This window comes from Labeo rohita, chromosome 2 (genome assembly GCF_022985175.1).
Source record: "Labeo rohita strain BAU-BD-2019 chromosome 2, IGBB_LRoh.1.0, whole genome shotgun sequence".
In the NCBI taxonomy this organism is placed as follows: Eukaryota; Metazoa; Chordata; class Actinopteri; order Cypriniformes; family Cyprinidae; genus Labeo; species Labeo rohita.
Window position 1 is genome coordinate 33,177,363 of NC_066870.1, and position 27,563 is coordinate 33,204,925.

Sequence of the window (27,563 nt, forward strand, 5' to 3'; positions counted from 1 at the left end):
AGAATATTTTTTCTATTCACATAATATTTGAACCTGACATTCCCAGAACCGGAAACGTTAGTGACATCTCTTTTGTGAATGACTCATTCTTTTGAGCTACACCTTTCAATCGTGGATTGAACTGATTCACAAAATCTGGAAAATTCATTCACGAGTCGGACTGAATAAGCTCTCAAGTAAACACACTAACGTGTGTTTTCCATAAAAGGAAAATCGTCTCGTTAGGGCAAAGCGATATATTATTTAGCCATTATTATAATATTATAAATTAATATTAGTGAAACTTCATTAAAGGAACATTTAGAGCATGCCATGCAAGTGACGTAATGAAAAACCGAATCACTTTTTGAACCTGTTCTTTGAAATGAACCGTTCGAAAGAATCGATTCGCGGAAATGATTCAAACTTCTCTTCACTAGCTGCCTGCCAGCTGTTCGGGGCGCTGCAGCACTGCTCTCATCGAGTCAACAAAAGAATCAACGGCTCTATTCACTTTTACACATCACCTAAATTCAGCCGCTAAATTTACTTCACAAAGACTCGATGGGACGCAAAACACAAGTACATAAAACAAATATCAACGCCAATTCACTAATAAATCAATCAAATCGAAAATGACCGCTGGTAACCCGAGCGTGATGACACGACAGCCTTCAACACGCGCCACCCGGCGTCAGCCAATGGGAGCGCAAAGAAACCGGCCCTCTGTCATGACAACGCTTCCATCACTTCCGGGCTGAGAACGACGGCCGGCGCGAGTCAGCGACCGCAATATACACCGACCCAGAAAAAAACAACAGTCATCGCCGTGTATTTCTCCCGTCTAGGTCTTTTATAATACATTTTCAGCATTTTAAATGGGAGGCTGCGAGTCTGACTGAATCAGCGGCGTCAGCGTGGAAGAATAAGGTGAGTGTTTATTGTCTGTACGGCTAGTGTGGTGCAGTTGCGCGCCGAGAATGTTCATTTACATATTAAAAGCTCGCCTGCATATAGTAATCGTGCGTGTTATTGATACTCGGGTTTGAAGAGGGTGTGCATGCTCTGAACACCTCTCAACCGGAAGAATGTAGGATATGGATGGCATCGCATTCCTGTGTTGATACTGATCATCTCTCAGGCCTCTTCTTCTCCCAGCCTGCAATGACACATATACATGTATACATATACAAAATATTTTGTGCTTTTTAGCCATGATCATACACATATCGCATGCTCTATACACCTGCATGCACACTAAACACGTTAGCACACACGCAAACACGATCACACATCGACAAGCGTGACATTTACAGATTTCACATCCCATCAGATTCCTATGTGTGATGGAAAGGCAGACGAGCATATTTTATTAGGAAGATGTAAATGAGGTCACAGATGAGTGTGGTGGTGGCATGGGACTGCAGTTTGTTGTGGGTGATTGGGAAGATAGTGAGTTGACATGGTTTGAGATAATCCTGGTGGATTATGTGCTATTAGTTGAAGGCCAGCACTAAGAATAAGTATGCACAAATGCAGCGTGTTTGAATGGTGACCACGACTGGACTTGAACTTGAAATTGTTTGATAATGAGAAGGTTTTGTATAATAAGGCATATAGGATTTATATATGTATGCATGTCAATAGGAGTACTGAATTAAAACATACATGTTAGGGGTCGATAAATGTTTTTCAGGGCTGATGCCAATACTGATTATTACCGATAACCAATATTTTAAATCGATTCAATATATATATATATGCCTGGTGTAAAAATGTCAAAATTAAGATTAAAAACTATTTTTCATCCATATGCAAAGCATATTATGTCATAAACTTACTAATCATTGTCATTTCTTAATGAGTAACTTCCATGGTTTCTTGTAGGTATGTCAAATCTTTATTTTACTAAGTTTAAACATGCGTTTAATTGTGTTCTTCTGCGTCTTGACGTTCTAATGAAGTCCAAAACAAACTAGTGCTTAATAACAGCTCATAACCCACAATATTGCCACAATTTATAAGGATGCTTCAACCAGTAATGTAAATGCTACTGTTTAATATTAATATTAGTCAGTAAGTAAACACTGGTTGTCAAACTACTCAAATACACAGTGAAATGTTTATGAATGAAGGAATAAAGGAATAAAGGAATAGTTCATCCACAAATGTGATCCTGGACCACAAAACCACTCGTAAGGGTCGATTTTTGAGATAATAATTTTTGAGATAATATAAATAAGCTTTCCATTGATATATGGTTTGTTAGGATAGGATAATATTTGGCCAAGGTGCAACTATTTTAAAATCTGGAATCTGATGGTGCAAATAAATCAAAATATTGAGAACATCGCCTTTAAAGTTGTCCAAATTAAGTTCTTAGCAATGCATATTACTAAGTTGTGATATATTTACAGTAGGAAATTACAAAATATCTTCATGGAACATGATCTTTACTTAATATCCTAATGATTTTTGGCATAAAAGAAAAATAAATCATTTTCACCCATACAGTGTATTTGCTTTTGTGGTCCAGGGTCACAAATATGACAATTCTGTCATTTACTGACCCTGAACCCATACAATTTTGGCTAATTAAGATATTTTTAATGAAACCTAAGAGGTTTCTGTTCCTCAATGGAAAATCAAGGCATTAAAACTTAGAAAAAGGTTATAAAAGCATCATAAAATGAATCCATATGAACTGAGCAGTTTAATCCAAGTCTTGGGAAGAGATACAATTGCTTTGTATGATAAACAGATTGAATTTAGGCTTTTATTTACATCTAAACGATGATTGACACACATACATAGCACACATCGCATTTCATAAAAGCTCATTTTTCTGGCTCTCCTAAATTTTTAATACATGGACTATCAATAGAGGGAAAGAACACTCTCAGATTTAATTAAAAAATTTAAGTTGTGTGTTTGAATATTAAGTCTCAAGGATATGTAGCAAGACGAGGGTTTCATTTTTTGGTAAACTATCCCTTTAATGCTATAAATAGTCATAAGCAAGCTGCCCCATCTTTTACAGAGCGATCAGCGCTTTGAGGCATATTTAATGACATTTATTTCAAAAACACATTACAAGAAGGGAAAGATGCACCAAGCATGCTCACATACAGACATTTCAGTATTCTGTCTCTGGTTTAGTACGCAGTGATGGTTTATTCTCTGCCACCACTGCAAACATGATTTCCACACTTTAAATGCACCATAGATTTTGACACAGTCGTGTAGTATTGAGTGTTCAGCAGTTCTTAAGTGTGAATTGATTTGTGCCTTCCCTATGATTGTCCCAGTACAGGAGCGTATGACTAATGTCGTCTCTTCTCTCACCCTGAGCACGAGGTGATGAACCAGCCGAACAGGTCCGATCGCATCCACCTCTTCTAGTGGCGTATAATAGGGATTATGGAAAATGAATGATGGGCCTCTGATTAGATATCCTGGTAGGTGTGTCTAGAAAGACTCGCCTGTTCCTTCACTTCTGCAACCGCTGTCTGCGTTTTATGTGTGGGGGAGTTGGATCGAAAGAGGAAAGGGAAGAGAACACTTTCCCAAATTTTTGTTTTGTTTTTAGTTTGTCTCTCTTGTTAGTAGTCAGTCAAGCAAAACCTTTTTACCGGTTCTTCCTCTCCAAGTTAAGGATGAAACATTTGTCACCGGGCTTTAGTGTGCTCAGTTATTCACACACAAACCATGTTGGTTCTTGTCTGTGCAAAACTCACAATCACAATGCTAGGGTGTTGAGTGGTCACCAGGGCGTTGCTATTTGGTTGCTTTGGTGTTCTGAGCAGTATTTGCACTTGTTTCTAGCATGTTCTGGCTGGTTAATGTTCCTCGGTCCATCATTCAATGCAAGTCAGTCAAATTTTGTTTCTTTCACCTGTTCAGTTATTACTATATTACTTAAGCAAGCATGACTAATTTAATTTTTAAAGCATTAAAGCATTAATGTTACAGATATTAATACAAGTGATCTAGCATTGTGCCCTTGAGCAACACACTCTTTCTTTCAGCTATGTGTTGTTGCAGTACAGGTAAGTTTGGATCAGGTTGCTTAGGACAGATGGTATTTGATATGCAAGTTTTACTGAAGATCTTCACCACTCTGACCGCTTCTCAGATGACAGATGATCTAATAACTAACTACTGTACCTCATTTAGATGCAATAGTCAGTCGCATTTAGATGCGTGTGTTATCAGTATTGGGCGTATTGGGGATGATTGCTCATTTGTTAATCATATTTTAATGGTAAACGTGGTTTGGCATCACCTGGTTATGCCTACCCAGCATTTTTGAATTGTAAATGCGGAGATATGGTACATATTATTGATGCATAAAAATACATATCAGAATTTCTAGATGTCTATAAGAGGTCATGTTGTCCACTGTCCAAATTTTTGGGATCTTTTTGGGAAAAAAATATGCCATATTCTACATGTTGCACCCATGTTTGTTTTTTAATGATAGTTTTGCTGTCTATACTAGATATGTCTGGTGCGGCAAGTCACAGCCTGACAAAGTGAAATCCCTTCCATTATAGTAAGCAATTATAATAATAAACAACTACAGCTAGAGGCTTTAAGTTAATAGACGCCCGTTTGCTATTTTTAACGTTCAGGAGGCTTTCTTCAGCCACTTTTGTTTAGAAATATTGTTTTTGTGAGTTGATAGATATGTTTTTGTTGTTGTTATTTTTATATATTTAACTACTGACTGATGAGTCATAGTGAAAATGTTATGTTTTGTTATATTTACGTTTTTGACCTACCAGGTAAAAATCATAATTTTGTCATTTCATAACAGTACTGGTCAAAAGTTTGGGGTCAGTAATGTTTTTAAAGAAATTCATACTTTTATTCAACAAGGACGCATTCAATTAGTGCTGGGCGATTAAATGTGATTAATAGCATCCAGAATAAAAATTTTGTTTATATTTGTGGGTGTATTGTGTTTATTTATTATGTATATATAAATACACACGCATACAGTATATATTTTGAAAATATTTTCACGTATAGGGCTGTCAAACAATTAATCGTGATTAATCGCATCCAAAATAAAAGTTTGAGTTTGCCTAATATGTGTGTGTGCTGTGTGTAATTATAATGTATATATATACCCACACAAATTAATGTATATATTTAAGAGAAATGTTATTTATGTACAACATATTTTTGTTTATATACAATATAAATTATATAAAAATTATAATACATATACTTAAATGTATACATGAGTGTGTTTGTATGTATATACATATACATAATAAGTAAATACTGTTTCTGTTCATCAATGAATAAAAAAAAAAAAGTAGCACAGTTATCATAAAAAATATTATAAACGTTTTATAAAATATTATAAAAGTGTTTTAGCATTGATAATAATAAGAAATGTTTCTCAAGGACCAAATCAGCCTATTAAAATGATTTCTGAAGGATAATATGACATTGAAGTCTGGAGTAATGATGCTGAAAATGCAGCTTTGCATCACAGGAATAAATTACATTTTAAAATGTTTTAAAATCAAAAGTTTTTAAACTTTAAATTGTAATATTTAACAATATTACTGTTTTTATTGTATTTTCGATTAAATAAATGCAACTCCTTTTTAAAAACACTTAAAAATATCTTCCTGATACTAAACGTTTAAGCAGTAGTGTATATAAAATCTTTTTAAATACATTTATTTCTGTTGGAAATTACGATTTTCCTTACTTTTTCATGATCGACAAACCTCATTCTGCATATTTCACACTGTTGTTTATCAGAATATGTGTTAATAAGCGAATAGGCCTTTGTCAAACTCTTCATATGTTAATGTGCTAATGATTTTGGCACAGCTGATTTCTGAACGACCTAATTTTTGCAGCTTAATTTCTATAAATGGTCTGCATAGACTAGAGAGAGTTGTGAACGCTAGAGTTATGTCTACATAATACACGTATCTCCAGCCTGCGACATTCCTCTGAACAGAAAAGATTTTGACGTCCATGTGCTAGTGGTCTCCAGGCGAATATGTCTGGGATTTCATGGGAGTCAGGGAATGTGCTATGTGTTATTGCTGCTCCATATTCAACCCTCTCACACAGCTCGAGGACAACGACTTTACCATATGATGTGTATCACTGCAACATTCTGCTTGCAATCCACAAGTAGTTTCAGAAGTCTGTTCCTCACATAGAAGAATGTTGATGAGTACATGTTGCAATATTGGGATTTCGAGGGTCTTTTAGAGATCCCCAAAAGTCATTTACTCACCATCATGTTGTTACAGACATAAAAGAACATAAAACAAGATATTTTGCTTTTCTTTTTTTTGTCCATACAATAGAAGTCAGTAGGCTCATATGTTGTTGGGTTCCCAACATTCTTCAAAATATCATTTTTTGTGCTCATTTTTGAAAAACCTTATAGGTGAATCTTGAGTAAATGTTCATTTTCAGGGTCTTATATGCTCTCTAGACATGCATACAGAGTCCACAACCCTATAATTGCCTCCAAACCTCTGTTGTGATGGAGCCCACGATTGAAGGAAAGAACGCATTTTTGCTGGGTAGATGAAATTTGAGAACATCTCTGTCCTGAGTTGTCTTTTTGACCTTCCTCTGAAGCATCAAAACCAAAGAAAAGCGGCTGCAGCTTGTATTTTTCCCAGCAGAAAATGGGAAAGAGGCTGTTTGCTGTTGTACAAGAGTCTTGTGTTCTTCCCATAGGGATTTTTTGCACTTGAGAATTATTGACCTATTTCGAATGTAATTTGTAATCATATAGGCCGCTGGTTTAGCAGGTCAATCTTTATTTTGGGATGTCAGAAATTGGTCAGATATCTTGGTTTGTATTTCATGTTCTGGATATGCTCGTCCGCCCCCCATTTCTGCCCCTCAACTCACACACACGCATTCATAAACACATCCTCCTCTTAAACAGAGCACTGTTTTAGTGTGAGCTTCATCCTTCCAGAGCGACAAAGCCTGTCTTGTTTGTCGTCTGAGCTCATGGCGTTCGCTGTCTGCCAGCCGCACAATGATCCTGTCAGAGCCGTGACATTGTGGTTAACACACATGCTTGTACGGGTGGCGTAAGTTTGAGTCTAGATAGCATAATTTCCAAAACTTGTTTAAAATTACTAATAAAAAACTACATTACCCATGATTCTGCAAAAACTTTTCCACCAATGAGGGAACTGAAACAAGCAAATCGTACTAGAGAACATCCACTGTGAATGGCTTTAACACTCTGCTTGTTGTTTCTCTACAGGGAAAGCTCATCCATATTCCTAAGAGGCTTTGCACCCCGTCAGAGCAGAAAACAAAAGTGGGAAAAGGAAATGGAATGGGAAGTTGCCCTCTTAGCAAGCAGGTTTGAGAAAAGGCAGTAATAAGGCCAACAAGTATCATCTATACCCATAAGCTCTTCAATAACACAGAAGAAGCCAGACCTTCAGAAGAAGAGGAATACTATCACGTAGTTGGAGGAAAGTAAAGAACGACACAAAGTGAGTGGAGGACAAAAAAGATAAAGCTAATGTTGTACTGAAGGCAGTAAATCACTAACTTCTTTTTCTTCTGATCTCTCGTTCCTCTCAGGATGAAGTTGAAGGAGGACATGTCTCCTCTCCTGCTGCAGGTCTTTCGATCGGTCGTCTGGGTTTATTCCGTCATCACATTCCTGCCCTGGTACCTGCTCTCCGGAGCCAGCAGGAACCAGGCTAAACGGGTCAAAGCGCGCTCAGTGAGTATGACAGTAGGATTATTAGGCCCAAAACATACATTCGTAACAGATTTATTAAAAAACTGGGCATGATGTACACTAACGTTCAAATGCTTTGGGTCAGTACAATTTTTTTTTTTAGTTTCTTATGTTCAACAAGACTGCATTTATTCGATCAAAAATAAAATAATATTGTCAAATATTAGGGCTGGGCAATAAAACAATAACGCGAATTATTGCACAACATGAATTTCCTCGATAAACAATAAGAGTTTGCTAAATGTTCGATATGTTTATGCAGCCAAGGCGGAACAAAAGAGCGCTAGTCAAAGCGTGCCACTCGGACCGTTTATCTTACTGCACCATTGAATTGTGTCAAAAATGTGGGTATTTGTGTCAAAGTTTATTATATTATTAATTTATACATGTATTAAATATATTAGAGGAGTAATGGAATATAATTACAATTTATAATTTTGTGATTAAGCTATAGCGTTTATGCATTTATACTAAATGTATTTAGACTACTTTTTTCATACAAATACCTAGGAAACATATTACATTTTTACCATGGTATTGAGGTACTATATTTGTGGTTTTAACTGTTATTATCATGATCTATGGATGATACTATGAAAAACCAATGGTTAATTAAAAAAAAATTTCAAACAGTCAGAATAATTAAATTTCACCATAAAAAATGAGGATGCTTCAATTTTCATAGATATTACTGGTTTTGATAATGAACATAAATTCACATCTGCATCGTAACTCAAGCTACTATTAAATGTGTATTTCTAAGAGACAGAAATGTTATATTATTATTAATATTAGCAGGTAACACAAACCTGTTTCTTAATTTGAAACAATATTACTCATTAAAACATGCAAAACTTCTTCTATTAAGATATTTATTTTAAGAAAAAATTATTGGAAAAAGTGTGACGAATTCCAAAAACATTAAGTGTTTGTCATGTTCTGATCATAAAGAATATTTTAAAGCCACATTTAATCGTCTGGTTTTACAGCTTTCACACTGTAGCAAAAATCTGCCTTTAAACTTAAAAGTAAAAAAAAAAAATAAAAAAAAATTGACATTTATTGTGATAATTATCGATTTCGACTGATATAAAAAAAATATCGTCATAATTTTTGCCCATATCACCCAGCCCTATGAAATATTATTAAAATGTAAAATAACTATTTTGTATTCTGAATTTTTTTTAAATATAATTTATTTCTGTAATGCAAAGCTGAATTTTCAGAATCATTACTCCAGTCTTCAGTGTCACATGATCCTTTAGAAATCAGTCTGATATGCTGATTGGCTGCTCAAGAAACATTTTTTTCTCATCAATGTTGAAAACAGTTGTGGCGCTTAATGTTTTTGTGGAAAGCTGATTTTCAGGATTCTTTGAATAGAAAATGTCTTGTAACATAAATTTTCTTAATGCAGTTGCTAAATATAGAAGTAATATTTTAATTGGAGAAAAAAAAAATCTAACTTTTGAATAGTAGTGTACTTCAACACATAATTATCGCAGAGATTATTGCAGTTTATCTTAGATTAACGGAAAGGATTTGAGTCACTTTCATTACTGATCAAAAACACTTAATGAAATTGCTGGTTAAAAAAATAAATAAAACAAATGATGAATCAGGCCACAAGTGGGTTTGGATTTTGTCATTTTTCCCCATCTTTCAACAGTGTTGACACACTTTGTTAATTTGTGCTTGTTGTACATGTCCTGATCTTTCCCCATGAACTCATTCTGATTTCCTATCCCATCAGGTAAGCGGGAATCCGGCAGGACCGTACCGGGCCGTGAACAGCCAGCAGAAGTTGGTGTCCTTGCTGCATGAGGGTGTGGATACTTTGGATAAAGTGTTTGAATACGCTGTAGTACACTTCCCTCAAAGAGACTGCCTCGGCACTAGAGAGCTGCTGAGCGAGGAAGATGAGATACAGCCTAACGGCAAGGTCTTTAAAAAGGTGAGACAGACACAAACACACACACACACACACATCGACTACTGTCACATACTCTCAAGGGCTTTGGAACTTTGTTTGCACTGCGAGTGATTGATTTTGGTTAATTGAACCCAGTCTGCAAATCTAATCAACTTATTCAAATTGCAATATATTCGCTTTAGTTGCTATGTTATGATGTAACCAATGTCAAAAGACAATGTCAGGAGACTTTCTTCTTAAAAGAGTAGGTAACTTTCAGAACAAAAATTTACAGATAATGTACTCCACCCGTTGTCATCTAAAATGTTTATATGTTTCGTACTTTAGTCGTAAAGAAATTACGTTTATTGAGGAAAGTATTTTAGGAATCATCTCCATATAGTGCACTTCTATGGTGCCCGTGAGTTGAAACGTCCAAAATGCAGTTTAAATTCAACTTCAAAGAAAAAAAAAATTATATTCTTTTTAACCTCAAATGCTCGTCTTGTCTAGCTCTGTGATGCACATGCGTACTCTGTGTAATCCGGGTCAATACAGTCAGGGTATGTGGAAAAACTCCCATTCCATTTTCTGCTCCAACTTCAAAATCGTCCTACATTGCTGTTTTATCTTTTTTGTTGTTGTTGTTGTTTTTTATAAAGGCCGTTTGACCTTCTGTGGATGTTTACTTTGTAGGATGGGAGTTTTTCAACATACCCTAACTATACTGACTTGGATTACACAGAGTACACAAAGACATGAACAAGACAAGCATTTGAGGTTAAAAAGTATGTAAATTTAAATTTTTTTTTTTGAATCCTCGGCTGGGATCATTTAGAGCCTTTTGAAACCGCATTTAAACTGCATTTTGGAAGTTCAAACTCGAGGGCACCATAGAAGTCCACTATATGGAGATCATTCCTGAAATGTTTTCCTCAAAAAACTTAATTTCTTTACGACTGAAGAAAGAAAGACACAAACATCTTGGATAACAATGGGATGAGAACATTATCTCTAAATTTTTGCTCTGGAAGTGAACTACTGCTAATGACAAAATAGCAAGCTGTCAGTATGGAAAACAGAGGAAGGAAAATTAAACAGTTTGCATTTGTTCATGTCGTGGCATTTTTGATGAGGTGCATAAGACGATTTCAAAAATTTCAAAACGTGTCCTAAATGTAAAAAAGATTTTTTAAATGTTTTTGCTAGCAAGGCTGCATTTTTTTGATCAAAATACTGTAAAATCAATAAGAATGAGTTTAAATAATAATCAGTTTAAAGTAGCTGTTTTCTATTTTAATATATTTCAAAATATAATTTATTTCTGTGATATTAAAGCTGAATTTTCAGCATCATTACTCCAGTCTTCAGTGTCACACAATCCTTCAGAAATCATTCTAATATGCTAAATTGCTGCACAAGAAACATTTTTTATCATTATCAGTGCTGGAAATGCTTGTGCTGCTTTTTTTTTTTTCTTCAAGATTCTTTCTTTTAAATTATAAATGTATTTACTGTCACTTTTGACCAATTTAATATGTCCTTAATGAATTAAAATAATAATTTATTATTATTAAAAAACAGTAGTGTATGCTTAAAAACAAATTTTTAGTGTTTACAAAGACCCTTTTTTAAACCCTCAAAAATGGTTTAAACATATATTTCTAAACACATACACTACCAGTCAAAAGTTTTTGAACCGTAAGATTTTTAATGTATTTTTTTAAGGAAATCTCTTTTGCTTACCAAGCCTGCATTTATTTGATCCAAAGTGCAGCAAAAACAGTAAAATGTAAAAATTTACAATTTACAATTTTAAAGTGTAATTTATTCCTGTGATTTCAAAGCTGATCATTACTCCAGTCTTTAGTGCCGTATGATCCTTCAAAAATCATTCTAATATTCTGATTTGCTGCTTAAAAACATTTATTATTATCATGTTGAAAACAGTATAATTTTTTTCAGGTTTCTTTGACGGACATAAAGTTCAGAAGAACAGCATTTATCTGAAATGGAAATGTTTTGTAATATTATAAATGTCTTAATCACTTTTGATCAATTTAAAGCATCCTTGCTAAATAAAAGTATTAATTTCTATAATTTCTTTAAAAAAAAATTATACATACTTCAAGCTATTGAGTGGTATAGTGTATAATGTTACAAAAGCTTTATTTCAGATAAATGCTGATCTTTGGATCTTACTATTCATCAAATAATCCTAAAAAAATTTACTCAACTGTTTTAAATATATATAATAGCATATTAGAATGATTTCTGAAGGATCATGTGACATTGAAGACTGGAATAATGATGCTGAAAATTTAGCTTTGATCACAGGAATAAATTACATTTTAAAATGTATTCAAATAGAAAACAGTTATTTTAAATAGCTAAAATATTTCACAATATTACTGCTTTTGCTGTACTTTGGATCAAATAAATGCAGGCTTGGTAAGGAGAAGAGATGTCTTTTAAAAACATTAAAAATCTAACTGTTCAAAAACTTTTGAATTGTGGTGTACTTGCACGATATTCAAGTATATATAGTCTGTCTAAGGTTAAAAGGCCAGATCTCAAGAGAACTTGCCAGAAACTCTCTTGAACTCTAAAGGAAGAAGTTCAGTGGCTGTCTCTCTGTGTAAACTGTTTTTATCTCTGGCCTGTTGTTGTTCAGAACTGTTTACATGAAACTGCAAAGGAGTCACATGCTGCTGTGAAAGCCGCTGGGAACTCTAATACAATGCAACTGTGACTCATCTCTCTCTTTGTCTCTAGGTGATTTTGGGTGATTATAACTGGTTGTCGTATGAAGACACTTTCCATCTGTCGCAGAGGTTTGGTAGCGGGCTGGCTGCACTGGGTCAGAAGCCTCTATGTAACATCGCCGTTTTCTGCGAGACTCGTGCAGAATGGATCATAGCGGCGCAGGCTTGCTTCATGTACAACTTCCCCTGTGAGCAATTAAATCACACGCACACAGTGTTGTCTGCTGCATTATGCTGACTAGAGAGAATATCAGGCCCAAAATAGCAGCACTGCTGTAGTACTAGATAAAAGACCACATCACACTGAAATCAAAACTGTTTTCCACAATTCAAGCACACCTACATGCATTCTGCAGGAAATCTGATGCACAAAGTCTTTAGTTTCATCACAATTCACGTTAACCATACTAAACATGCGAAAGTATGCAAGATTTGATTTAGTGCGTCTCAAATCATAGATGCACTATAATGCTGAAGATAGTATGGTAAATTTATCTGGATAGTTTTTTTTATTTTTTATTGTCACTTTTGACCAATTTAATATGTCCTTAATGAATAAAAATAATAATTTATTATTATTAAAAAACAGTAGTGTATGCTTAAAAACAAATTTTTAGTGTTTACAAAGACCCTTTTTTAAACCCCCAAAAATGGTTTAAACACATATTTCTAAACACATACATTACCAGTCAAAAGTTTTTGAACAGTAAGATTTTTAATGTATTTTCTAGATGCACTATAATGCTGAAGATAGTATGGTAAATTTATCTGGATAATTTTTTTATTTTTTTATTATTATCCATCTATGCATGCTTTTTAAGAGTAATATTACCCACAGACCCTCTTGGGCACTACAGAAGAGAAGTACAACAGTAATTTTACTGTTTCTGAAAATAAAATAATTATTATTGTTATTATCAAATACTTGGCCTTTACAGTACCTTTTAAAAAAGAATAAAAATTGTAATATATTTATTTCTTGATTTATTTTTTTATTTATTTTAATTTGTACATTTACATAATGAAATATTATTCAGTTTTATTATTATTATTATTATTATTATTGTACAGTCATATTAAATGAATACTCTCTTACTACATATTCAAACTATTTTATTTATTCATTTATTTATTAAATATTATTATTATTATTCATGTTGTAAATGTAAATAATAAAAAATATAATAATAATATTATTATTATTATTATTATTAATAATAATAATAATAATAAATACTCTTAAATAAATACTTTTATTTTACAGTATTTTATTGAAATGTAATTTGTTTTTTATTTTAATAAGTAAAATATTTATAATAACTAATTATCATTAATAAATATTCAGCTTTTTTATAGTACAATTTAATTGAAATAACACTAAATCTGTATTGATTTAATTTGAACATGTAAATAATAAAAAAAATGTTATTTTATTAATAATAATAATTTAGCTTTTTGTTTTACAGTACAATCTATTGATTTCATTTTTGTAAATAAAATGTAAATAATAAAATTAAAAATGTTTAATAATAATAATTATTATTATTACTATTTTACTATTAAATACTCAGCTTTTTATTTTACAGTATTTTTAGTAAAATGTAATTTATGTTTTTAAGTAAAATATTTATTCATACATATTTTTATGCTTTTTTTAAAGCTTTTTATTTTACAGCACAATTGAATTTAAATAGTACTATAAATCTGTATTGATTTAATTTTTATGATGTAAATAATAAAATAATAATAATAATAATTATTATTATCATTATTATTATTAAGCTGTTATTCATTATATGAATACTCTTATACTGTAAATTCAGACTTGACCTTTATTACTGAAGAAGTTTTTGTAGAAGTATGAAATGATTTGCCTCCTCTTCTCTCCCACTCTTTCATATTTAAAGGCACAGTTCCAAATCTAACTGATTTTCTTTCTCTTGGTCTCAGTGGTGACTCTATACTCCACATTGGGAGGAGCAGCTATAGCTCATGGTCTAAATGAGACTGAGGTCACACACATCATCACCAGCAAAGACCTGCTGCAAAGCCGCCTCAAGGTGAAAACATCACACACACTATGTATCAGACTCCCGACACACCAGTGGACTCATCCACTATCAAAAGCTGCTGTCAATCACGCTCTGAATCATTTGTTCTCTCTCTCAGGCCATTCTGATGGACGTCCCCAGACTGAAGCACATTATCGTGGTTGATAAGAAGCCCACCAGTTGGCCTGACCTCCCCAGAGGCATCATGGTCCACAGCATGGCTGCTGTGCAGGAACTGGGGTCCAAATCTGAAAATAGTATGTCTCATAGGACTTTTTTTTAAATGTTTCTAAGCATACTATTATATTTGCATGATGCATATTGTTTCACATACAACTTTACACTAGACAGTCCCAAAACAGCATCTTTTGTTATGTTCTGAAGTATACTAACACAGTAAGGACCAAAAGAGCTGTAAACATAGATTGTTAGGGAAGAAAGACAGCAGGATCTTCCTGTCAGATGAAAAGAAGACTTTTGAGGGCAATGCGGACAAGTGTTGAGAGCCCACACGCTCAGTCTTTGTGTCAGATAAGAGCGAGTGTTTAGAAAAGCCCTCCGGAGATAAGAGAGAGAGATGTTATCATTATTAGAGCAGGTTTTCTCGGTTCAAAAAGGCTGAGATAAAAGGTGTAGGCGTTTCAATGGAGCATTAGACCTTTGTTTTTTATGTGTTGCCTGTCTAGCACTCCCACATATGAGACAGCAGGATGAATGGTACTAGATGAGTTCAATTAAACATGATCATGTCTATGTCTCATTCTGTCGGAAGGCTTCACCCTCCACAGTGAGAGCTTTCTGGTAGGAACTGAAAATAACAGTGGTTTGGAAGGCACTTTAAAATCAGTTTTCTAAGTCACATGTGTCATGGTTATTGCCGTTTATGCAATTTAACATCAGTTCAACACACAACTTCAAAATTTGCCTCACAAAATGTATATGCACTACCAGTCAAAAGTTTTTGAACAGTAAGATTTTTAATGTTTTTTAAAAACTGCTGTTCTGCTCACCAAGCCTGCATTTATTTGATCCAAAATACAGCAAAAGCAGTAATACTGTTAAATATTTTTCTGTTTAAAATAACTGCTTTTGATTTGAATATATTTTAAAATGTAATTTATTTGTGTGATCAAAGCTAAATTTCACATGGTCATTTAAAAAATGCTGATTTGCTGGTCAAGAAACATTTTTGATTATTATTATTATTATTATTATTATTATTATTATTGTCAATATTTAAAACAGTTAAGTACATTTTATCAGGATTCTTTGATGAATAGAAAGATTCAAAGATCAGCATTTATCTGAAATAAAAAGCTTTTGTAATATTATACACTATACCATTTAAAACTTGGAGTCAGCTAATTTGTTTGGGAAAGAATTTATAGAAATTAATACTTTTATTAGCAAGGATGCTTTTTAAATTGATCAAAAGTGATGATAAAGACATTTATTATCTTACAAATGATTTCTATTTCAGACAAATACTGTTTTTCTGAACTTTCTATTCATCTAAAAAACCTGAAAAAATCTACTCTGCTGTTTTTAACAATAATAATAATTTTTTTTTTTTTTTTTTTTTTTTTATTATTTCTGAAGGATCATGTGACTGGAGCAATGATGCTAAAAATTCAGCTTTGAAATCACAGGAATAAATTACATTTTAAAACGTATTCAATTAGAAAAGAGTTATTTTAAATAGTAAAAATATTTCAAAATGTTACTGTTTTCGCTGTATTTTGGATCAAATAAAATGCAGACTTGGTGAGCAGAAGAGACTTCTTAAAAAAAAAAACATTAAAAATCTTACTTTTTTTAAAGAAATTAACATTAACATTACATTTGATCAGCAAGGATACGTTAAATTGATCAAAATTGACCTTAAAGTGACATTTACAAACAATTTCTGCTTCAAATAAATTCATCAAAGAATTCTGAAAAAATGTATCTCAATTTTCAGAAAAATATTAAGCAGCACAACTATTTTTGACATTAATAAGACATTTTTCTTGAGCAAATCAGCATATTAGAATGATTTCTGAAGGATCAGGTGATACATGTGACAAAGAATTAGCTTATATTTAATAACATTTATAAAAATTCCAATTAAAAATGTTAGAATAGAAAACAGTCATTTTAAATTGAAATATTACACAATATTGCTGTTTTGTTTTTTTGTTTGAGCGAATAAATGCAGCCTTGGTGAACATTTATATAAAAGAAATAAATAATCTGTATTTTACTTTTAAATATTAATTGTTAATATTAATATTTTATATTAATGTCTGTTTATTTTAATGAATATGTTTTTAAACAAAGTTTTTAATAGTTCGACAGAGATGAAGGATTTCACAGCTTTTTGTTTATTAAACGAAAGCACGTACTCATGCTGGCGGTTTAATTTACATTAACTTGGGCAGATTTATGACATTTGTTTTGGACTGAGAGATTCATGCAGTGCAAAACAGTCTAGGCAGCAAAGTTGCACATTAAAAAAAAAGTTTTTCCTCTGTCAAAGTAGCTATTGTAGAGCGCTTCTGTCTGGAATACCACAACAACATGGCTGCCCGCCACTAATGCAGGGATGTGTTTTCTCTGTTTCTCTGTGTGCAGTAATGGTGTCCCGCAGGCAGCCTGTCCCGTCTGATATCGCAGTGATCATGTACACCAGCGGCTCTACAGGCATTCCCAAAGGAGTCATGATCTCTCATAGCAACATCATCGCTGGAATCACCGGCATGGCTGAACGCATTCCTAACCTAAAGTGAGATTTTCTGTAGTGGCTTGTTTAGATGTTGGCAAAGGATTTTCTGTTAATGCTGTTTTTGTTTATTGTGGCAGTGAGAATGACACGTACATCGGCTACCTGCCGCTTGCTCATGTCCTGGAGCTCAGCGCTGAGCTGGTGTGTGTGTCACATGGCTGCCGGATTGGATATTCGTCACCTCAGACTCTCGCTGACCAGGTACAAACGCACACACACGCACACATGAGTCATGCTATTGTGTCATCATCACCATGTCTCAGAATATTTCAGACTGCCAAAGCATTTGCATCACAACTACAGACATTGATAACACAGCCTTGCATCTTGAAGAAACATTTCTGCTGATTTGAAATAAAAGAAATGCCAATATTTTGTTCTTTCTCCCACAGTCGTCTAAAATTAAGAAGGGCAGTAAAGGAGACACCAGTATGCTCAGGCCAACATTAATGGCAGCCGTACCTGTAAGAAACCTCATGTTCACACAAACACACACACACACACACAGTGGTGGTTATATGAGTTTGATGTAAACTTCCAGTCAGAAAATGTTTAATGTTTTTAAAAGAATTCTCTTCTGCTCACCAAGTCTGCATTAATTTGATCCAAAATACAGCAAAAGCAGTAATATTATGTATATATATTATTTTCTATTCATCAAAAACACCTGAAAATTCTACTTAGCTGTTTTCAACATAATAATAAATGTTTTTGAGCAGCAAATCAGAATATTAGAATGATTTCTAAAGGATCATGTGACTGGAGTAATGAGGCTAAAAATTCAGCTTTGAAATCACAGGAATAAATTACATTTTAAAACATATTCAAATGGAAAACGGTTATTTTAAATAGAGAAAAATATTTCAAAATTTTACTGTTTTTGCTGTACTTTGGATCAAATAAATGCAGGCTTGGTGAGCAGAAGAGAATTCTTTAAAAAAACATTTAAAAATCTTGGTAGCATAAATGTGAATTTTTTTTTTCTCCGTCTGTAGGAGATTATGGACCGTATCTATAAAAATGTGATGACCAAAGTTGAAGAGATGAGCAGTGTGCAGAAAACTCTCTTTGTTCTGGCATACAACTACAAGATGGAGCAGATCTCCAAAGGATACAGCACACCACTTTGTGACAGGTAGAATGCAGTGCTGCATATAATAACAGATTTCATCCAAAAATCACTGGGTTTGTTCAGAAGCAGTTCTGCTTTCTAAAATGTTGATTTGCATCTTGTTCTGCAGGCTTGTGTTCAAGAAGGTTCGCTCGTTGCTGGGCGGTAACACGCGCGTGCTGTTGTCTGGCGGAGCTCCTTTATCTGCAGCTACTCAGCGGTTTATGAACATCTGTTTCTGCTGTCCTGTGGGACAGGGCTACGGCCTAACCGAGACCTGCGGAGCCGGGACCATCAGCGAGTGTAAGCATGAGATCCACCGAGCTTATAAACTAAAGCTACAACTAAATAAATCTGTCTATTAAATAGCTAATCTTCAATTATCTTCATTGCTTTATTAGCAGTGCTTGCAGATTTTATGATTGAATAATAAATTAGCATTTTCAAGTTAATTTATCCATGACCCTGACTTTATAGTTATGTACACCAGGTTTTTCTTTCGTTTAGATTTTTGAAAGAAATTAAAAAATATTAAGCAGCGCAACTGTTTTCAACAAGAATGATTTCTGAAGAATTATGTGACACTGAAGACTAGAGTAATGGCTGTTGAAAATTTAGCTTTACATCACAGAAATAAACTACTTTTTAAAATATGTGACCCTGGACCACAAAGCCAGTCCTAAAGCTCAATTTTTTGAAATTGAGATTTGTACATCATCTGAAAGCTGAATAATTTGTTAGAACAGGACAATATTTAGCCGAGATACAACTATTTGAAAATCTGGAATCTGAGGGTGCAAAAAAAAAAAAAAATCTAAATACTGAGAAAATCACCTTTAAAGTTGTCCAAATGAAGTTCTCAGCAATGCATATTACTAATCAGAAATTAAGTTTTGATATATTTATGGTAGGAAATTTACAAAATATCTTCATGGAACATGATCTTTACTTAATATCCTAATGATTTTTGACATAAAAGAAAAATCAATCATTTTGACAGTGTATTTTTGGCTATTGTTACAAATATACCTATGCAACTTATGACTGGTTTTGTGGTCCAGGGTCACATATATTAAAATAGAAAATTGTTATTTTAAATTGTAAAAATATTTTACATTATTACTATCTTTTACTATCAAAACTATCTTTTCAGTAACTGAAATAAAGCTCAAATTAAACTTAAAACTAAATTAGTAAAATTAACTAAATTACTAAAATTAAAACTAATTAAAGAATTAAAAGGTGAGGGTGTATATTCTATTATTAAAATAATTACATAGAATTAACACTGCTTACAGTGTTATCACAGACATGGACAACATAATATTAGGAGAAATTGTAGTAAAGGCATGGGAGTTTATTTAATACTTAAATGTCATTATTGTGTTCTGCTTTTAAATATTTAATTGGCTAAAATGGCTTTGTGAGTGTAGTCTCTTTAAAATGATTTTTTTAAATCCTTATCCAGCAATGACCAAAAAAAAGGAAAAAGTCATGGGAATTTATGGGTCAGCAGGTAGAAATGTTAACCAGGTCAACTCCTGGGTTAAAACCTGGGTTAATATGCTGGGTTAATCCAACTACTCATGTGATTAGTAAAGGGAATGGAAAATACAGTTAGACTTGAAAGAAAATTATAGAAACCACACCTTCAAATCCAGTGACATTAAATGAATGCTTCTGAATAAATGAATGTGTTCGATTGCGTAAGTGTGGTGTAATACTGTGTATGTTTGTCTAGTGTCTGATTACAGCACTGGACGAGTTGGAGCTCCTCTGGTGTGTTCAGAGATCATGCTAAAGGACTGGGAGGAAGGCAAGTTCTGCTTTTTACTATTAACACTTTACTCTTGCTGCTTTTTAAGGGGTTTTTTTTGGTACCAACACGTTTTAAGAAGTTACATCTTTATCTTAAATAAAGTATGATAAGAATTTAAATGTTATTAAATAACGCCCATTTCAATATTTTCTCTGCGTTTCCGGCCATAGGTGGTTATTTCAGTACAGATAAACCAAACCCACGAGGAGAGATTCTGATTGGCGGTCCCAACGTCACCATGGGTTACTATAAAAACGAGCAGAAGAACCGAGAGGACTTCTTTGTGGATGCGAACAGCCAGCGCTGGTTTTGCACCGGAGACATCGGAGAGTTTCACCCTGACGGCTGCCTCAAGATTATCGGTATGGAGAGACACACAAATGTTCACAAAATATCAGAGCTATTTAAAGGGACAGTTCACCCAAAAATGAAAATTCTCTCATTATTTACTCTTTATTTGTTTCAAACCTGTATGACAGGGCTCTATGCTTACGTTTCTTTTTGGGAGCACTTGTGCTCCTAACTTAAATTTAGGAGCACAGTCAAAATTTCAGGAGCACCTTCTAATCAATAATCAAAAAATCTGATCAAAAATTAGCCTTCCCATTTACGAGGTGATATTTGACTCCTTAAAGTGATTTACAGGGGAATTTTACCTTTGTAATGGCATTTTTATAGTCATATGAGGTCATCTTTCATGTCAAATTTTTATATAATTATATTTTGTAAGCTATTTAAAATTCCTATTTAAAACAGAATAAGAACAAGTAGAATAAGAATAAGTTACCAATCAAACTAAATCAGTGGCACAGAAGAACACAAAAGTGGCTTGTAGGTGTATTGGCATATGTTTAATGAGGCTCAGATGTGCCATGAGTGCAAGCAAATTCATAAATTCATGTTGAGATTAATGTTTTAAATATAAAATTTTGAATATTGAAATATTAAATGATTTAAAAACTGAAAAGATACTTTAAAAATGAAACTAAAACTGCCAGTAGGTGGCAGCAAGTCACTGCCACATTTAATTACTGAATCATTTATTTATCTGATTCGTTCGAACGGCGGATTCATTCAAGAATAGAGCAAGTGACTGTCTTTATGAATGGGAAATTGAATCATTGACTCACTAGATTCATTTAAAAACATGTTTATTCATATATGAAACACTGCTGTGTTTGAATAGAGATGCGCAGCGGCTCAGTTGTGATGTGTTTCAAACTATTTTTGATGACGAAATAGAGCAAAATCAGGCAACAGTGTTATAGTCAGACAATGTAAGCCACTTAATATTAACTTCTTGTTTATTTAACTGTTGTATTAAATCAATATCACATTTACAAACTCCCTTAAAAATCATTAAGAGCTGTCACTCATCTTAGTTCATCGCAATCTCACAGAGAAATCCAATATAATTAACGTAGCTCTCTACACCGCACAATGAATCTCTTATTTACACTGTCTACACTTTGTTTATGAAAGGATTCGTGAGGTATGTCTGTGATACATTAGTCAATGTTGCAAAAACACATAGAAACCTTCGAAGCTCCCCTCAGCACAACCACAAATATGCTGACAGGTCAGTCGCACTTGTGCTCCTAAATATTTTTTCATAGTCGCACGCAGTAGTTTTTAGTCGCAAATGCGACTTAAATGGTTGCACTGTATGAGTTTCTTTATTCTGTTAAACACAAAAGAAGATATTTTGAATAATGTCTGTAACCAAAAAGTTGATGGTAGCCATTGACTTCCAAAGTATTTTTTCCATTCTATGGAAGTCATTGGCTACCATCAGGTGTGGAACTACTTGATGGTGATGAAATCATTTGGGTGCACTATCCCTGTAAGTGTTATCATAGTCATTTCTATGTATGTTCTTCTAACTGTTTGTGGCATGTGTGTGTAGATCGTAAGAAGGACCTGGTGAAGTTGCAAGCTGGTGAATATGTGTCTTTGGGCAAAGTGGAGGCTGTGCTCAAAAACTGCCCGCTCATTGACAACATCTGTGCTTATGCCAACAGGTGAGTGCACACAAGAAACATGCATTTGTATATGTTGTATAGTGTCTTAGCCGAGGTCTGAGTGGTATAAATCTTTCCTTCTCTTTACACAGCGATGAGTCTTATGTGATTGGGTTTGTGGTGCCCAATCAGAAACAGTTAACTGCACTAGCTGAGCAGAAGGGCATTAGAGGACCATGGGAAGAGATCTGCAACCATGGAGAGATGGAGAAAGAGGTTCTACGTATCATCACAGACGCAGCTATCACAGGTCTGGCAACAGAGGGCAAAATAAGAGTTGTCTCCACTGAAATTTAAATTGAATAATTGGAGTATTGAAGCTGAAAATTCAGATTTGCATCACAGGAATAAATTACACTTTAAAATATATCACAATAGAAAACTGTTACTTTAAGGTGTACAAATATTTCACAATATTACTGTTTTTACTGTATTTTTAATCAAATAAATGCAGTCTTGGTGAGCATGAGAGACTTACTCTTAAGACAGTCCTATCTTTCTTGGGTAGTGTTGGGAATTCTAATTCATTTTAATGAATTGGCTTGTTGCTTGTTTAGGCAATTCATTTCACTGACCCAGTTCCAATAAAAATTAATTCACTTAAAATGTCAATCAAGACCTTTGGCAAAAGACCACACACATTTTATCTAAGCGTTTTAAGCATCTCGCTGACTACCAGTCAAAAGTTTTTTATAAAGATTTTTATTTATTTTTTTTTTAAAGAAGTCTCTGTGATCCAAAGTACAGCAAAACTGTACAATTTTGAAATATTTTTACTGTTTAAAATAACCGCTTTCTATATGAATATATTTTAAAATGTAATTTATTCCTGTGATTTCAAAGCTGTATTTATAGCATCATCACTCCAGTCACACGATCCTTCAGAAATCATTCTAATATTCTGATTTGCTGCTCAAAAACATGTATTATTATTTTTATGCTGAAAAAGGAGAGTAGATTTTTTTCAGCTTTCTTTGATGAGTAGAAAGTTCAGAAGAACAGCATTTATCTGAAATAGAAATCTTTTGTAACATTATAAACGTCTTTATCATCACTTTTGATCAATTTAAAGCATCCTAGCTAAATACAAGTATTTAATTTCTAAATTTTTTTTTCCTCAAAAAAAAAAAAAAAGCACATCAGCAGATTCAGCTTTGAAATCACAGGAATAAATAACATTTTAAAATATTCAAAAAGTATAAAAATATTCAAATAGAAAGCAGTTATTTTAAATACAAAAAACTGTATTTTGGATCAGATAAATGCAGGCTTCATGAGAACATTAAAAAACTTTAAAAATCTTACTGTTTAAAAACTTTTACTAGTAGTGTGTATATACAGCTTACCAAGCTATAGTTTCCAACACCATGTTAAATAAAATCTCTATTCTGATTCACAGGTAAACTGGAACGCTTCGAGATCCCAAAGAAAATCCGTCTGAGCGCCGAACCCTGGACGCCTGAGACGGGGCTGGTTACTGACGCCTTCAAACTCAAACGCAAGGAACTAAAAACGCACTATCAGGACGATATCGAGAGGATGTACGGCGGCAAGTGAATGAAGCCAGGCGGTGTGATGTGATGGGGAGGGAGGAAGGGAGGGAAGGGGGGTTTAGGACACACCATACCACAATGCCTATATATACGAAAAAAACAACCCACAATCCTCTGCCTTCCTGCTCCCTGTGATGCTCTGCGATCAAAACAGGGACACACTTGAATTTTCGTTCACTTATGATTTGATGAGAGGGAAGGGAGTGACAGCATACGCCACCTGCTGAAGCAGGTCCTAAAAAACGCACTTTCTCAGACGATTCACGAGAGTGACTCCTGAAAGAGACACACAACACAACCAACAAACTGTGAGACTTTTGGTCCCCGCCCACTCCTCTTGCTTCTCGCTCATTGGCTCTCGCCCCCTCACCCTGCCCTCACATTGTTCTGCAGGCAGATGCGCTTGATGATTCCACCCTACTGCGAAGCGGTCACACTGAATTCTCATCGAGAGTCTATGCAGGGAATCGTTTTGTAATTTGGCTGTATTTTTTGTTGCTTATCTCTTTTATTTTTCAAAGACTTGTTCTGGTATGAATCAGCTGCGAGATTTGAATATGTACGGAATGCTTCTTTAACTGTGTGTGTTACAATGTTACTTTTTCTAGAACTTTGGCGTTTGTACTTGACATTTTGTTACTTTGAACTTCGGCTTCTGTTGTTTACCTGTATCCAAAGGCTGTTACTGTTGCCCTGTGTGAAATTAACTATGTATTTCAGGAGCTAGTGCACACTGAGGACTGTGTAGCTAGAACGAAACCAGAAAAACCTACCAATCCAGACCTGGAGAGACCAGTATTACACGAGAGGTCTGTTTTAAAGCGACCAAAGCGGTTTTAATTCTGCGCCAAAGCTGTTGCAGAGAGCAGTCTTAAACCAGAGACGTGCTTTAATACTACAAGAAGCTTGTACTGATGCTGCAGAGAGTTTTTTGTCAGGGCAACTTTAACAATAATCCAATTTCACAGACATTATCCAAATTTTGTGCATTTCTATGTCAGTGATTCATTCCTTGTTCCTTCCACATCCACAGGGTTTGTCTAAGACTCACACAGGATGTATGACTCCATATTTACAGCGTTTATTTCTTTTTGTCTGAATTTGTGAAGCCTTTAAACTTATTCCTTTCTAAAAATGTCATGTGATCATACAGTGTGTTGCATGGATGTTTTGCAAGGGAGCCAAGTGTTGCCGTGGAGTAGTTCGGGTACCTTTTTGTTTCTTAAATGGCCATTTTTATATTCTATTGTGATTTTGTCAACATAGGAAATGATTAGTGACTTAAAAAGTATGAATCTGAATGTGCAATAGACTTACGTATTCTGAGATACATCAAATGACACGCACAGTCCGGCCCCAAGAGCATGAATGTTTCCAGCCTCTTCGATGTAACAGAAGAGACACATTTATTCTGCTTCAGACTGTGCAGATCACTGATTCACATTTGACTTTGCATGATTCAGGAGATGTGAACCAAACAAATAAGCTTCAAATAAGAACGTTGTACTGCGGACATCGACTAATGTGGCATTTGCAAAAAAAAAAAAAAATGCAAATGTTTCTAAATCTGTACATTTATTCATTATTTAAGTGAAAATATGTTGATTTTTATTTTTTTTTTTTTAGCACTTAACATTTAAGATCAGAACTTTTTTTATATGTTTTCTTGATTCCTTTAACACTCCAGCTTAGCCGTCACAACATGATGCTCTTTACTGAAAGTACTTTTTGTTTTATTATATTTTTTGTTTGTCATAAAAGGAACTGAAGGCAAATGGTGTTCCTAAACTAGACAAGTCTGCCTTTCCTGTGCTCGATGGAGGATGTTGATTGCCTTTTTTACACAGTGGAAATTAAAAGTGGTTTATAGGAATTTATACTTTTGATAATTTATTTCTGTCTTTGAATTCAGGGAGTGATTCATCCCTTCTTAGAGCTGCTGTACTGCTCACCTTGATTGTGCTTCATTTACATCCTGCAATATCATTGGGTCCAGCCACAAGCATCTGGCCAATCAGCTGTTAGGCTAGAGAGAGCTCCACCTTATTGAGCCGAACTGTAATCTGACTGGTGTGTTCACTTGTCAGTCACGCCCTTAGCAACAGCTAACCCAAATTAATCAGCCTGTTAGACATGTCTGTTTAACTGCATCCTGCTTTACATTCTTGAAATCCTTAATGCTTAGCGGCTACACACTATTGGCTAGGCCTATTGAGAGGATGTTTGGCGGAGTCATTCTCTCCTGTTACCCGCTCTGTAAATATGATTTTATGTCAGAAATTCATAAAGTTAGTGCATTTAGAAGATGTACAGATGTAATATCTCCTTTAAATATGATTAATCTTTGTTACTGACCAGGTTTGGGGTCTTTTCTCCTCTGTGTGAGGTGGTTACTGTCTTACGACAAGCAGGTTGAAGCAAAACACTCCTTTATTTATTTGTAATCTGGCCTTGAAACTATGTTATACGGAATAAAGTTTTGTGAATTACAAGGGGATCTTTGAGGATTATTTATCTGTGCCTTTATTTTTAGAAAACGTTGCTTTGTTAAAAAGGGAATTTGTAAGTTTTAAAAACTGATCAGTGTTATTAGAATGGTTTATATATATTTTGTCTATTTATGTGGAGTTCAATATATTTAATATTAATTTAGTTTGATATTAAAGTGGATCTCATAACTGTTATTCACCAGTAGATGTCAGCATCAGATAATTTACCCTAGAGAGAATCACTGAAATCTACTATACCTTTAGCCTTGTGATATCAAATAATCATTATTATTATTTTAATATAATAATATGCTTGAATGTTCCTTATTGCAGCTTGGAAGACTAGCCCTCGATGACTTCAAGTTTTTTGGGTTTTTTTTAATTTTCAAAATTCAATTTTTTTTGTTAATTCAAAGATTTTTACGAGCAATATTTGCTGAAGATTTGTCATATTCCAAACAGATTCCCAGATGCACAATGAATATTATGTTCAATTGAGAAATATGTGACCCTGGACCACAAAACCATTCATAAGGTAAAACTGAATACATACACTTTCAATTGATGTATGGTTTGTTAAGATAGGACAACATTTGGCTGAGATACAACTATTTGAAAATCTGGGATCTGAGGGTGCAAAAAATTAAAAATATTGAGAAAAGCACCTATAAAGTTGTTCAAATTAAGTTCTTAGCAATGCATATTACTAATCCAAAATTAAGTTTTGATATATTGATGGTAGGAAATTTACAAAATATCTTCATGGAACATGATCTTTACTCAATATCCTATTGATTTTTGGCATAAAAGAAAAATCTGTCATTTTGACCCATACAGTGTATTGTTGGCAAGTGCTACAAACATACCCGTGCTACTTAAGACTGGTTTTGTGGTCCAGGGTCACATATGTAAAACGAAAATGGTTTGCAAAAGGCAGTTTACACTGACTTAGCAATACAACTAAATCTGAACATATTTTTTTTCCGTCTGAATTGCACAAACTCAAGAGTGAAGATACATTTTGAATACATTTTTCTATATAAAGCATGTCTCAGTGACCTTACCCAGTTGACGTCATTAATCTTTACTCTTTGTGTGGTATATGATGTGTGGCACTTGATGCTCGGCTGCTTCAAAGCACGCATGTACAAGACTAGAGTCAGCTAAGCCAAGTCAGTCCTTAGGACAAGTATCGGTGTCCATGGAAACCAAGGCCGCAAGCCGGCAGCGACTGTCTTTTGTAGAGATCATCAGGAGGTGGAGAAGGAAGGAGACAAAAGACATTCTTAGAAACTTGGTGACTGATAAGTCAGTGCAGCGTTGTGAAAGAAAAG

General features: G+C 34.0%; 1 protein-coding gene across 1 annotated transcript; it reads left to right on the top strand.

Moving 5' to 3' along the window:
• The first annotated feature begins 719 nt into the window (after positions 1 to 719).
• On the top strand, positions 720 to 26,237 carry acsl3b (acyl-CoA synthetase long chain family member 3b). Its single transcript, XM_051136471.1, has 17 exons — positions 720 to 909; positions 7,253 to 7,490; positions 7,582 to 7,726; positions 9,498 to 9,698; positions 12,432 to 12,609; positions 14,372 to 14,481; positions 14,591 to 14,729; positions 17,086 to 17,236; positions 17,314 to 17,437; positions 17,629 to 17,700; positions 18,232 to 18,371; positions 18,478 to 18,650; positions 20,089 to 20,163; positions 20,337 to 20,528; positions 22,073 to 22,187; positions 22,280 to 22,437; positions 23,587 to 26,237. Exons 3-17 carry the CDS (start codon positions 7,583 to 7,585, stop codon positions 23,742 to 23,744), a joined length of 2,130 nt encoding a protein of 709 aa, XP_050992428.1. The 5' UTR covers positions 720 to 909; positions 7,253 to 7,490; position 7,582; the 3' UTR covers positions 23,745 to 26,237.
• The last annotated feature ends 1,326 nt before the right edge of the window (positions 26,238 to 27,563 follow it).

What these genes read in the sequence shown, in the direction of transcription:
- acsl3b (XM_051136471.1), top strand. Translation starts at nt 7,583, where the DNA reads ATGAAGTTGAAGGAGGACATGTCTCCTCTCCTGCTGCAGGTCTTTCGA. An exon ending in CTTCATGTACAACTTCCCCT is followed by an intron (nt 12,610 to 14,371) that starts GTGAGCAATTAA and finishes TCTTGGTCTCAG; the next exon opens with TGGTGACTCTATACTCCACA. An exon ending in ATCTGTGCTTATGCCAACAG is followed by an intron (nt 22,188 to 22,279) that starts GTGAGTGCACAC and finishes CTCTTTACACAG; the next exon opens with CGATGAGTCTTATGTGATTG.